This window comes from Trachypithecus francoisi, unplaced genomic scaffold (assembly GCF_009764315.1).
Source record: "Trachypithecus francoisi isolate TF-2019V2 unplaced genomic scaffold, Tfra_2.0 Lachesis_group2, whole genome shotgun sequence".
Taxonomy (NCBI): Eukaryota; Metazoa; Chordata; class Mammalia; order Primates; family Cercopithecidae; genus Trachypithecus; species Trachypithecus francoisi.
In genome coordinates, this window is record NW_022681465.1 from 115293378 (window position 1) to 115306155 (window position 12778).

General features: G+C 44.2%; 1 protein-coding gene across 5 annotated transcripts; it reads left to right on the forward strand.

Moving 5' to 3' along the window:
- The first annotated feature begins 355 nt into the window (after window positions 1-355).
- ZNF879 (zinc finger protein 879) lies at window positions 356-11741 on the forward strand. Of its 5 annotated transcripts, none has more exons than XM_033180247.1 (5): window positions 356-863; window positions 1856-1923; window positions 4364-4490; window positions 4927-5022; window positions 9566-11741. In XM_033180247.1, exons 2-5 carry the CDS (start codon window positions 1891-1893, stop codon window positions 10999-11001), a joined length of 1692 nt encoding a protein of 563 aa, XP_033036138.1. In that variant the 5' UTR covers window positions 356-863; window positions 1856-1890; the 3' UTR covers window positions 11002-11741. The 5 variants fall into 5 exon arrangements, with proteins under 5 accessions (XP_033036138.1, XP_033036137.1, XP_033036139.1 ...); XM_033180246.1 differs by having other exon boundaries at window positions 356-735; XM_033180248.1 differs by lacking the exon at window positions 356-863 and adding an exon at window positions 886-1006.
- Window positions 11742-12778: the final 1037 nt, after the last annotated feature.

Here is a 12778-nt window from a genome sequence, read left to right on the forward strand (position 1 = left end):
GTCAGTGGCGCGATCTCAGCTCACCGCAATCTCCGCCTCCCGGGTTCACGCCATTCTCCTGCCTCGGTCTCCCGAGTAGCTCGGACTACAGGTATCCGCCATCACGCCCGGCCAATTTTTTGTATTTTAGTAGAGACGGGGTTGCACCATGTTGGCCAAGATGGTCTCGATCCATCTTGACCTCGCGATCCGCCCACCTCGGCCTCCCAAAGGACTGGGATTACAGGCATGAGCCACCGCGCCCAGCCGAGATTACAAAATTTAGACATAATTCCTTTTTTATTAAAATTGCGGAATGGACTGTAATAGTTCTCTCATCACCTGTGAATAATCAGCGGCAGCTAGTCTTCCACATTTAAAAATTCATACTCACTTTTCCGTCTTACTATTGTTGTCATTGTAACTACGAATATAATGAGTGGTTTAGCGGAGAGTAGCTGGAGCCTAAGCTGGAGTGACTCGGCTTCAGCCTTCTCCAACTCCACAGCCCGACCGCGTTCTCCGCTCTCGGGGCTGTGGTTGCCTCTCGGACACCGTAAGTGGTGGTGCCGCGGCGACATCTGGGAAATGAAGTCCGGAGGGACAAACGCTGCGGTTCAGCCAGGGAAACCCGTCGGCTCTTCGGCGCGCAAGCGCAGTTGCGCCCGGCGGCGACGGGAAGCGTCTCTGAAGTAGGTGTTCTGTTCGCCTCTTGTGCGGTGTGCAGTTGCGCGCTCCCCGCCGTGGCGGGCCCAGGTACAGGCTGCCGGTGAGGGCGGGCCCGGGGCGTGCGGCTGCCCCGGCGGGACCAGGACGAGTGCTGGCTGCCGCGCGTGTCCGCCTAGCCCGGGCTCCAGGCGTCCGAGCCGCGGCGGCCTCGGCAGGTGAACCCGGCCCCGGAGGGGGCGTGGCCTGGGAAGGGCCCGGCGGTGGCCGGGAGAGCGCGTCGACGCCGCTGGGCTCCTGGGCCGCAGCCTGGGCCGGACTCGGGGGGAAACGGCTCCAGAAAAGAAACTGCAAAACGCCGGTTCGGTTCAGGGTGCAGAGCCCTCCGGGCGGTTTTCCGCTCATAGCATTCGCAGTTTTAACCCTCCCTCTACTCCGTTTCCCGGAGTTTAAACTTTAGATTAACTCGTTTTTGGCAGTCTTGCTCGTCTGGCGGTGTTTTCCTACAGTCAGTCCTAGAGAGATTTTTTTTTTCTTTCGTTCTTTGCAATAAATCTTGCTGCTGCTCACTCTCCTAGAGAGATTTGACCATTTCCTTTTTTATTTACCGTAACCATGTCCACTTGCTAAGTTACTTCCCATTTCTCTAAATTTTAAATCCATTTCTAGCCGGTGGTCCTGTTCTCTTGAGCCCTTGTTTTTTGGGGTCGGGGAGAATGGGTAACGCCTCTTTAAGCAGCTTTGATAACTGTTTTTGATGAAAGAAATAAAACTTACAAGAGGAAGAAAAGAGGACTAATTTTTGGTTGGCTGTTCGTAAAAAGGGCATCAGTTCTTCAATTGCTGTTTTTCGTATTGAACAACATCCAAGTGCAGATGTGTGGAATATTGTGTCATTTCCTATTACTTTATCTGGATGAGCCTTGCCTGATGGTGCCCCTGACCCTGTTAATGCACGCCAGATGGTCTTCATCCCTTCGCTCCATTCGTCTTTATCGTAAAGCACTGGCAGAAAGGTGGCAGGCCCGGTGACTGTGTACCTGCTTCCCACATTGGTTTAGGTGGCCGGACTCAGGGCGCCTCTGGCCTGGGCAGTGCCAGGCTCCTTCTCTGCAGCTGCTCAGCTTATGGCTTCTAACCTGGTCTGGTCTAATGAGGGTGGGCATGCAGGCTGGAAGAAAAGACCTCACAGCTTCTTTCTCCATTCCAGGAGCCTTCCCCAAGAGGGGCAGCAGGGAGAGAGAAATGGCAAGGAGGTTGCTGCCAGCCCAGGTACAGGTGAGTGAAGGCTTTTTGCTTGAACTGCCTTCGGGGTCTAGAGGTGGCAAACTTGTTCATCTGTTGTTGAGCTTCTCTACCCAGTGAAGCTCAGGGAAGGACCAGAGGGCTTGGTAGCTGAGGAACTCTGGAAGAAAGGTATTTCCCTTGCCTTGCCTGTCTCATACTTTTTTTTGTTTTCTTTTTTGAGGCAGGGTCTCACTCTGTTACCCAGGCTGGAGTGCAGTGGCACGAACACGGCTCACTGCAGCCTCAGCCTCCCTGGTAGTTGGGACTACAGGCATGTGCCACCACAGCTGGCTAATTTTTGTATTTTTAGTAGAGACCGGGTTTCACCAAGTTGGCCAGGCTGATCTGGAACTCCTGACCTCAAGCAGTCTGCCTGCCTCAGCCTCCTAAAGTGTTGGGACTACAGGCGTGAGCCACCGCGCCCGGCCCCCAGTCTCACACTTTTTGACAAAGAATTTAATGGGGCTCCAACGCCAGGCCACTGCTGCTCCCAGAGCTTTGTGAAAGATCCAGGTATGTTTTTGCCTTGTGGAGGACAAAGACACAGAGGAGTAAAATAAACCTTTCCTAACACTGGAAAATTTCAAAAAGAGAGGTGCTGTATTCCCAGGACCTTGGCAGGCCAAGGTGGGTAGATCACTTGAGGTCAGAACTTCAAGACCAGCCTGACCAACATGGTGAAACCTGGTCTCTACTAAAAATACAAAAATTAGCTGGGCATGGTGGTGCATGCCTATAGTCCTAACTACTCTGGAGGCTGAGGCAGGAGAATCATTTGAACCCAGGAAGCGGGGGTTGCAGTGAGCAGAGATCATGCCACTGCACTCCAGCCTGGTGACACAGTGAGACTCCATCTCAAAAAAAAAAAAAAAAAAGCCAGGTGTGGTGGGTCTGGTGGTGCGCTCCTATAATCCCAGTTAGTCAGAATGCTGAGGCAGCAGAATCACTTGAACCCGGAAGGTGGAGGTTGCAGTGAGCTGAGATCGTGCCACTGCACTCCAGCCTGGTGACAGAGCAAGACTCCATCTCAAAAAAAAAAAAAAAAAAAAAAAAAAAGAAGGAAAATATGTCTGAAGGAGAAGGAGATAAGCTTTGTATGCCTTTCTGATGGTGTACAGGATACTCAATTCAGCATTTTTAGAGTATTAACAAGGTGGAAACAGCTTAAATCTCCAGTCCAAGGTGAGTTACATAAACTAGATCATCTATACCGTGGAATACTGGGCAGCATGTGAATAGTGGTGACTAGGATGCAGTTATTTGTATAATGGGGTTTTATTTTTTTTAAACGTAGAACCTTATTTGCATGAAAATCATCTGAAGAGACATAGCAAAAAGTTAACTTTTTCTGGTGGTAGAAAGTTGGGTGAACACTTCTTGTTCTTTTGCTTATTAATCTTTTAGAATTTTCTAATAAGCTTTTTAAAGATGATTCTTTTGTTTTGTTTTCTTTTGTTTTTTAAGAGACAGGATTTTACTCTGTTGCCCAGGCTTGAGTGCAGTAGTGTGATCACACGTCACTGCAGCCTTGACCTCCTGGGCTCAGGCAAGCCTTCTGTCTCAGCCTTCTGAATAACTGGGACTACAGGCACATGCCACCACACCCAACTAATTAAAAAAAAAATTATTTTTTGCAGAGATGGCGTCTCCCTGTGTTGCTCAGGTTGGTCTCGAACTCCTGGGCTCAAGTAATTCTCCTGTCTCGGCCTCCCAAAGTGCTGGGATTATAGGTGTGAGCCACTGTGCTCAGCCAAGAAGATGACTCTCAAGAAAAGAAGGGGAGGTAGTCCTAGTTCAGAGCAGTGACATGCCATCCAGTGAAGGAGGAGAGAGGTAGAACAGGAGCCTCGGGGGTGGAGAGGGAGACTCTTGACCATAGCCTTCTCCTCTGGCCTGAAAGGTGATACAGCCCACCACCTGGGACCTCTCCTGACACAACCATGCCTGGAACATTTTCATAGCCTTCCCTGTTGTGAATGTCAGTGTCCCCTTTCCCAGGACTCAGAGGTGGCCCAAGTTGAGGCAGAACTAGGACTCAGTGACCGCCTTTTCCAGGCAAGCCTGGTGGCGTTCCACCTATACCTCCTTCAGTGAATGTGCTGGTGCCTCCTTCCGAAACCTGACTGTCAGGTGTCGCCTGTAAGGTGAGAGTTTGGTCTAGGTGATTGGACGTTTCCAAATCTAAAGTTGAGTGTTTTGTGATTTTGTTTCATGGTTTCAAGTGCTTATCTTGTTAGACCTCTGTGTTCAAGCTTCCTGAGGGGACAGTGTTTCACTCACCATAGGTAAATGATAAATGTGTGCTTGGTAACTGAAAAGTTGTCCAGAAATACTTGAAATACTTAGAACCCTAAGTTGTGACAGGGTTGCTTCTGAGTCGTCCCGTGGTGCGGATGGTCTTGGATGAACAGGAATGGGTTTGCCATTCTAGGAGTCTGTGACATTCAGGGATGTGGCCGTGTTCTTCAGCCAGGATGAGTGGTTGCACCTGGATTCTTCCCAGAGAGCCTTGTACCGGGAGGTGATGCTGGAGAACTACAGCAGCCTGGTCTCACTGGGTAAGGAGCTTTCCTCCTGATGCAGAATCTTCCGGGAGAGCACCTTAGCACCCTCCAGGGAGCACATTTGCAGGACTTGGCCAGGTCGGCTCACAGGTGGGCTCCAAGAGTGGCTGTTGCCATTCTCCTTGGTTGTACTGAGAGACCTTGGCTTAGTAGAGTTGATGAAAGGCATCTTTTCTCTCCTTCTCCTGTCTTCTGTCCACTGAGCTCTGTTCCCTGAGCCACACAAGGTGTTCTTGCTGAGAGGGGTGCACAGTCAGAGCCCTCACTTTCTTCCTGAGACCACCTCCTGGTCGTCCTCTAGGTGCCCAATTTTAAGCCTCTCTCAGAACAAACCTCCTCCTTCCCCGTACTGCCCCTCTGTCCTGGGCACTCTGGGCCTGGACCTGCCTGCCACGATGGCCACTCATGTCTCTTTCTTGTTCTTGAACAGGGATTCTCTTTTCCAAGCCAAAGGTCATCTCCCAGTTGGAGCAAAGGGAAGACCCCTGGATGGTGGAGAGTGGAGTTCCCCAAGGCACACATCTAGGTGAGTGACAGAGTAATTGGGAGATGGGCATAACATTTTCCGACTGCCAGGGCACAGTGAGGAGGCTGTGCTCAAGGATCTCCTTGATGTGCCAGGCCAGGTGGGAATGCTGGGAAGGCAGATCCTTTCTCTCTACTTTTTTGATTACTTGATCCATCAGTTTCAGGGGAGGGTTGAATTCTCCCAATATGGGTTGCACTGTTTTCAGATATCTTGTAATTTGTAGGATATGTAATATAGTATATCATGTGTAAAGGTTTACAATTCTTTCATGCTCCTTTTTCCTTGCTTTTACTGGATTGATTTCTTTTCCTAAATTATTTTCCTTAGTGGCTTGAACATACACTACATTGTTTTTTTTTTAATCACTACAATACATCCCTCATAGTCTCATCTTGGAACCATCTTTTGCTTTGTTTCTTTGGTGTACAACTTATCACACGTGGTTCAGCAGGGGGAAGAAAAGCAGATATATGTATATGTATTTAGATACATGAAAGAGGGAAAGAAGGCGTGACAAATGGTAACAGTTATGGAATGTGAGTGGGCTTCCAGATACTCATCATGCCATTCTTCTCTTTTCTGTGAAAATTTAGAAAATAATGCATCCCAGATCCCGGCTCCTAAGGCATGTCACTTACTCCCTATGTGCCCTTGGCTGACTGCATTATCAGCTTCCGCATTCATTCTCCTGTGAATTCTGCCTGTGCTTCTGGTAGTAGAGGAGGCCTCTCTTGAGCTTTACCACTTGTCTAGTGTTTATTTCTCACCTGGGCAGGGCATGGGCTTTCTGGGTCAGTTCACTTTTGCGTTTTCGTGACCTCTGTCTTCACATTTTTCCCTTCGGTTCGACTAGAATATTTTCTTGGGTAACGTTTCTCAGAAACGTTCGTGTGTGCAGTACCTGTACGTGTCTAAAATCAGTGGGTTTTTTCTCTCCTCTGAGATTTGTGTTTTGGATCAAGAATTCTGGCATCCGTTTTTTTTGTTTGTTTGTTTTTTCTTTTTCCTGTTGTCTAAACTGCTTCACTGTCTGGGCATGGAGAGCTGCTGACAAATAATCTCATTAGTCCGATTCTATTTCCTGTATAGGTAACTTGTTTTTTCTTTTCTGTCTTCTCTTTGGAATCTTACAGGACATCATCTTTACCTTTGGATTTCAGACTTTTCGTTGGGTTATATGAAAAAGCACTTTTTTTCTTTGTTCTTTGGCACTTTACTGGGCCCTTTGCTTTGAAGATTCAGTCCTTTCTTTCATTTCAGGGATCTTTTGTTTTTGCCACATTCCACCAACAGTGCGAGGCAGTTGACTGCAAGAGTAGTGATACAATGAAATAGAAATTCAATCAGAAATCTAGAAAATAAGTAGATCTGTAGTAAGGACCAGAATGGTAGCTATTAATGAGTTTCAAATTTCACTGAGCTTTCTGGTTGGCAAATAAATCATTGGTATCAAATTGTCAGTGTTGTTTTACAAGCATTTTTAAAAAATTAATTATTTTAAATCTGTACAAATTCTCCATGCTGTTGTAAAAATAGCAAAAAAAAAAAGTCACCTGGAATTTTACCAACTACGATCAATTATTGTTGTTTATTACCCATTCAAACTGTATTTGTTTAAATGTGTTTGTGTGTGAGAGACAGACACAGTGAGAGAGAGACAGAAAAATTGATTATACAGTTTGTTCTCGAGCCTGTTTTTAATTGTGAATGTCCTTCAGTTATTCAGCCCTCAGTGAGTAGAGGTCTACCTCATTGAGAGGACTATCTTGTATGGTAAGCCAATTAAACAGTCTTCCTTTTGGAAATTTTAGTTTCCAGTTTTTCTCTATTATTAATGTTGCTAAGATGGTTATGGGAGTACAAAGCCATAATATAAAGAGGCAGAGGTACCAAGAGCAAATCATCACAGTGTGAAGACATGAGTATTATGATTGAAAAGGCAAGGCATGTGGATTAAAAATCCACAAGGGACTATTTGAAACACTATTCAACTTCATTAAGTTAAAACCAATGAAATTCCAACAAAGCACAAGTTACCATTTTTCCCTTATTACCAAGGATTAAGAAATATATATCCAATGTTTTGTCACTGCTGTGAGTGATAAGCAGTATCGTTAGTGGGACTGCAACTGGTACAATCTTTCCGAGGATGGTCTGGCTTTGTTAAAATCAATTCCAAGTCTAGAAATCTTAAGATAATTTCTGCACAGATAACTGTGCAGAGTTACAAAGATGTTGTAAAAGAATGTTTGTTATAACTTGAGGCATCACTGCCACAAAAGGAGGAGGGTAAATGACTCTCAAAAAGGGATTTATTAAATGATGATGTTTTCATGCATTGTACATATTATATAGCCATTAAAATGATGATGTCAGCCTACATTTATTGACATGGAGAGAAGCTCATGATTTTTAAGTGAAATGGAGGTAAAGTTACTTTCAACCCATTTTAATTTTTTAATTAAAAGTTATTTATTTATTAATTTTTTTGAGATGGAGTCTCACTCTGTTGCCCAGGCTGGAGTGCAGTGACGCTATTTCAGCTCACTGCAAGCTTCGCCTCCCGGGTTCACGCCATTCTCCTGCCTCAGCCTCCCTAGTAGCTGGGACTACAGGCGCCTGCCACCACGCCTGGCTGATTTTTCGTATTTTTAGTAGAGATGGGGTTTCACTGTGTTAGCCAGGATGGTCTCAATCTCCTGACCTTGTGATTTACCTGCCTCAGCCTCCCAAAGTGCTGGGATTACAGGTGTGAGCCACCTCGCCTGGCCCAAAAGTTATTTATTTATTTTTTTTGAGACAGTCTGGCTCTGTTGCCCAGGCTGGAGTGCAGTGGCCGGATCTCAGCTCACTGCAAGCTCCGCCTCCCGGGTTTACGCCATTCTCCCGCCTCAGCCTCCCGAGTAGCTGGGACCACAGGCGCCCACCACCACGCTCGGCTAGTTTGTTTTTGTATTTTTTTTTTTTTTAGTAGAGACGGGGTTTCACCATGTTAGCCAGGATGGTCTCGATCTCCTGACCTCGTGATCCACCCGTCTCGGCCTCCCAAAGTGCTGGGATTACAGGCTTGAGCCACCGCGCCCGGCCTGGGTGAGCTATATTTCATAAAATACAAAAGAAAATCATTTCTTTTGAATCAATAATTCCATCTCTTGTACTGTATCTTAAGTAACCAAAAAGGTGAACAGAAAGTTACTCTCAATAATGTTCTTTTCTCCCAGTATTCGCCAATATCATGATAATGGTGTTGGTGTCCATTGAGTTGCCCAGACCGAAAGCTAGGAGTCACCCTTGAGTCCCCTCTTTCATTGCCTCTGCGCTCTATTCATAGGTGAAGATACCTGCCAGTGCTACTTGCAGAACATCCCAGATCTGCCCACCTCTTTCCATCTCTTATCACCACATGCCGTTGCCAGCCACCACCATCTTCATCCAGGAAGAGTGCATCGGCCTCCTCATTGGCTGCTCTACAGCTGCCCTTGTTCTCTTTCTCCCTGGCCCCATAACAGTTTGTTTTTCATACAGCAACAGAGTGATCCTTTTTAAACAAAAACCATGTCATGTCATGTCCCTTCTAGCCCTCAGTGATGCTGATGAACTTCCAATATCTTCGTGTATCCCAGAAAACTCTCTGTGATAGAGCCTGGCCCACTTCTTTTCCTCATCCGTGACACTCTCTCCTTTTTCACTCTGCTTCAGCTACCATTGACTGCTGTATGTCCTGGAAAACAGGAAGTTTATTCCTGCCTGGGGCCTTTGTGTTACTATTCTTTCTGACTGGAATCACCTTTTTACCCACATTTTTGGCCAGCGCTTGTTATTTAGAACTCATCTTTAATTTCATTTTCTCATCACCCAGTTTAAAATAGTTGCCTGTTCACTCTTATTACACAGCACTTTGTGTTTTCTTATAGTTCTCATTGCTCCTTTGTACTGCTGTTGATTTGTTACTTAGTCTTTGTCTGTGCCACACTGCTAGAATGTAAGCCTTGAGAACAGGCCCTTGTCTGGCTTGTGCCCTGTCATTCCCAGAGTCTTAACCCTTGTGTAGCACACAGTAGGCATTCAGTAGATATTACGTGAGTAAGTGGATGCTATTATTTACAGCACTCTGAGGAGGCCTGGAGCAGTCCTGCTTGAGACCCTGTGTTTGGAAGAGCTCTTCTCTTTCATTTAATTTTAGCGCCTCTGCAGTTTTTCCCTTGGAATTTACCTGAGTGCACTGGTGGCTGCGCTGGGAGATGAAGCCGAGGGTCACAGGCTGTGCTCAGAAGGGCCTCATACCCTAGTGAGCTGTGCTTTGTTAATAGACCAAGACTAGCTCCTCCTGTTGTCCCCTAATTTCCTCAGCCCACCTGTATGTAGGTTTCTTCAGACCCTTCCCACCCACACATCTGTCATCCTGCTTCCTTCCTCCTCTTCTTTTTCCCATCCTTTCCTAAGATTTCAAGGCTATATTTTTTTAACTATCCTTGTGTGTTTCTGTATCACTTTTTAAATTCTCTGTTCAAGAGAGACTTACATGTTTTGTCTACTTTAGGATGGGAAAGCTTGTTTGAAACCATAATTTCTAAAGAAGAAAATCAGGAAGTCATGAAAAAACTCGTAATTGATGGTGCATTTGACTTCAAGTTGGAGAAAACCTACATAAATGAAGATAAGTTAGAGAAGCAACAAGGCAAAAAGAACAAACTTTTCAGGAAAGTGTTAGTTACCATCAAAAAAGTCTACATGAAGGAGAGGAGCTTTAAAGGTATTGAATTTGGGAAGAACCTTGGTCTAAAATCATCACTTATTAGAAAACCCAGAATGGTTTCCAGAGGAAGGAGACCCCGTTCACAGCAGTATTCAGTTCTCTTTAAACAACTGGGGGTCAACACAGTGCGTAAATGTTATAAATGTAATATCTGTGGGAAAATCTTCCTTCACAGTTCCTCCCTGAGTAAACACCAGAGAATCCACACAGGAGAGAAGCTCTATAAATGTAAGGAATGTAGGAAAGCCTTCAGCCAAAGCTCATCCCTAACTCAGCACTTGAGGGTTCATACAGGAGAGAAACCTTATATATGTAGTGAATGTGGAAAAGCCTTCAGTTTCACCACATCTCTTATTGGACACCAGAGAATGCATACTGGAGAGAGACCTTATAAATGCAAGGAATGTGGAAAAACATTTAAAGGTAGTTCATCTCTGAATAATCACCAGCGAATTCACACAGGAGAGAAGCCCTATAAGTGTAACGAATGTGGGAGGGCCTTCAGTCAGTGCTCATCTCTCATTCAGCACCACAGAATTCATACTGGGGAGAAACCGTATGAATGTACTCAGTGTGGGAAAGCCTTCACTTCAATTTCGCGGCTAAGTAGGCACCATCGAATTCATACTGGAGAGAAACCCTTTCAGTGTAATGAGTGTGGAAAAGTATTCAGCTATCACTCAGCCCTTATCATACATCAGAGAATTCACACTGGTGAGAAACCATATGCTTGCAAAGAATGTGGGAAAGCCTTCAGCCAAAGCTCAGCTCTCATACAACATCAAAGAATTCACACTGGAGAAAAACCCTACAAATGTAACGAATGTGGGAAAGCCTTCTCTTGGATTTCACGGCTTAATATACATCACAGAATTCACACTGGAGAGAAACCATATAATTGTAAGGAATGTGGAAAAGCCTTCAGTTCCCACTCAGGTGTTAATACTCATCGAAAAATACATACTGGAGAAAAACCTTATAAATGTAATGACTGTGAGAAAGCATTCAACCAAAGCTCAGCTCTCATTCAGCACCAGAGAATTCATACTGGAGAGAAACCATATAACTGCAAAGTGTGTGGGAAAGCCTTCAGACAGAGTTCATCCCTCATGACACACATGAGAATTCATACGGGGGAAAAACCTTATAAATGTAAAGAATGTGGGAAGGCTTTTAGTCAGAGCTCATCTCTTACTAATCATCAGAGGACTCATAATTGAGAAAAACTGCATAAATGCATGTGGGAACTGAAGTTTGTTCTATGCTGAATTTCAAAAAATTCATTGTGGGAAGAAAGTGATGAGTAGTTAATCATGGGTAAAACTTCAGAGTTAGACCTCATCAAACATCGGAGACTTCATGATGCAGGGTAACCTTGGGAATGCTAGAAAAGCTTCTGTAAAACGTTTATTCATATGTTCTTAAGTTATTACCATGAAATTGAGAAGTTTTAAGATTGCAGGGTTAGTATTTTATTTTCTAGTGATGTATGATAACAGCTACAAGTTTCATGAGCATCACTGGGAAACCTGCTATTTATGTGCAAGTACAGCCATAAAATCCAGACTTCAGATAAATCTAGGAATCTATTTTTTGAAATGATTATGCAAGCCAATGGTACTACAAAGAATGTTTTGGAAAAGAAATATGTACAGGTGACCCATAGCTACCTCACTGTCACTAAAATGTTTTTTAATAGTCTTAAAGCAGATTCTGTACTTCATGATTAAGACTTTGAATTGTTTCTCTGCTTTCTAAGCCATTTACCTGAGAAGAAAATCACTCCATAAACTATGCAGACATACTATCGTTGAGTTTTCTTCCTGACTACTTGTTCCAAACTCTGAGTCAGATCTAAAGTCACTTTAAGTCACAGAGTGCATGGTGTTTCACTTGTTTTTCTCATTAAAAGTGATTACCTTTGCTGTATTAAATTGCTAAGTGAAGGTCATTCAGACAACCACTGCTTTTGCAATTTACTGAAAAATGTTAGAAATTATCTCAGAATGTAGCCAATAGGGAGCACAACTCAGCTCCCAGGGTGTGCCTGCTTCTCTGAGTTTTCTCGGCCACCAGAAGGCCGAGTAATAGTATGGAACTCAGGTCATCATCCTTGGAGGTAAAATGAACCAGATGACTTTCACCCTTATTGCCACTTTTTTGCCTTCGTCAGACAATGTTCACTTTCTCCCCACCTTCTGAAGGCCCCTGGGCAAATATTTAGGCTCTGAGTTCAGATGCTCTTTCCTCCAGAAAATGGACTTATATTCTTCAACAAGTGATTTAGCTCATTTCAGCATTTCTAAAATGTGACTCATAAGATTAGCAAGCTAAAAACAGTTACCTCACAAGTCAAGCTAAAATTGTTGGGCTTTACAGAGGCTAACATCTAGTTTAGCCAAGTTTATCAGGAGGGGGCAAGCACTTAAGGGCTGAAACCACCCGTTTCGTAAAGTGCTAAGTTGTTTTTCTGCCAAGGAACTGTAAAAAACAGACAACAGGAAAGTGTTATTGGGAGCATAGCAAAAACCACTGAATTCAGCTTTTGCCTCTTGAGTTACTCAGTCTCATTGTTTCAGATTTTTGAAGAACAGACTTTCTGGATCATTGAATGCTTCATCTCTAATCCTTACTTCCCACAACTGTTCAGTTTTTCTATCTCTACCTAAGTTGGAAAAATTCCTAGGGAAATACAACTTCCGCAAGTATTAATAGTTTTAAAATCATCAAAAAGTTAAATCTGAATTAAAATCCCACAAATAAAACATTAGGCCCATTGTCTTTTTTAAGACAAGATCTGTCAAAACTTGAAGTAACAGATAGATCATTCAAGTTTTATGCAAAATCTCCCAGAGGACATAATGTATAAGCACAATTTTGCTAAGATATCCCAGTGCCAAAGCCAGGCAAAGTACAATAAATGAATATTATAGACCAATATTACCTGTGAACAAGAGGTGAAATCCCAAGCAAAGCATTAGCAAACGTAATCCAGAG

Excerpts from the sequence above, each read along its gene's own strand:
- ZNF879 (XM_033180247.1), top strand. The coding sequence starts at position 1,891 with ATGGCAAGGAGGTTGCTGCCAGCCCAGGTACAG. Across the intron at positions 1,924-4,363 it reads TGCTGCCAGCCCAGGTACAG|GAGTCTGTGACATTCAGGGA; the intron begins GTGAGTGAAGGC and ends TTGCCATTCTAG. Across the intron at positions 4,491-4,926 it reads CAGCAGCCTGGTCTCACTGG|GGATTCTCTTTTCCAAGCCA; the intron begins GTAAGGAGCTTT and ends GTTCTTGAACAG.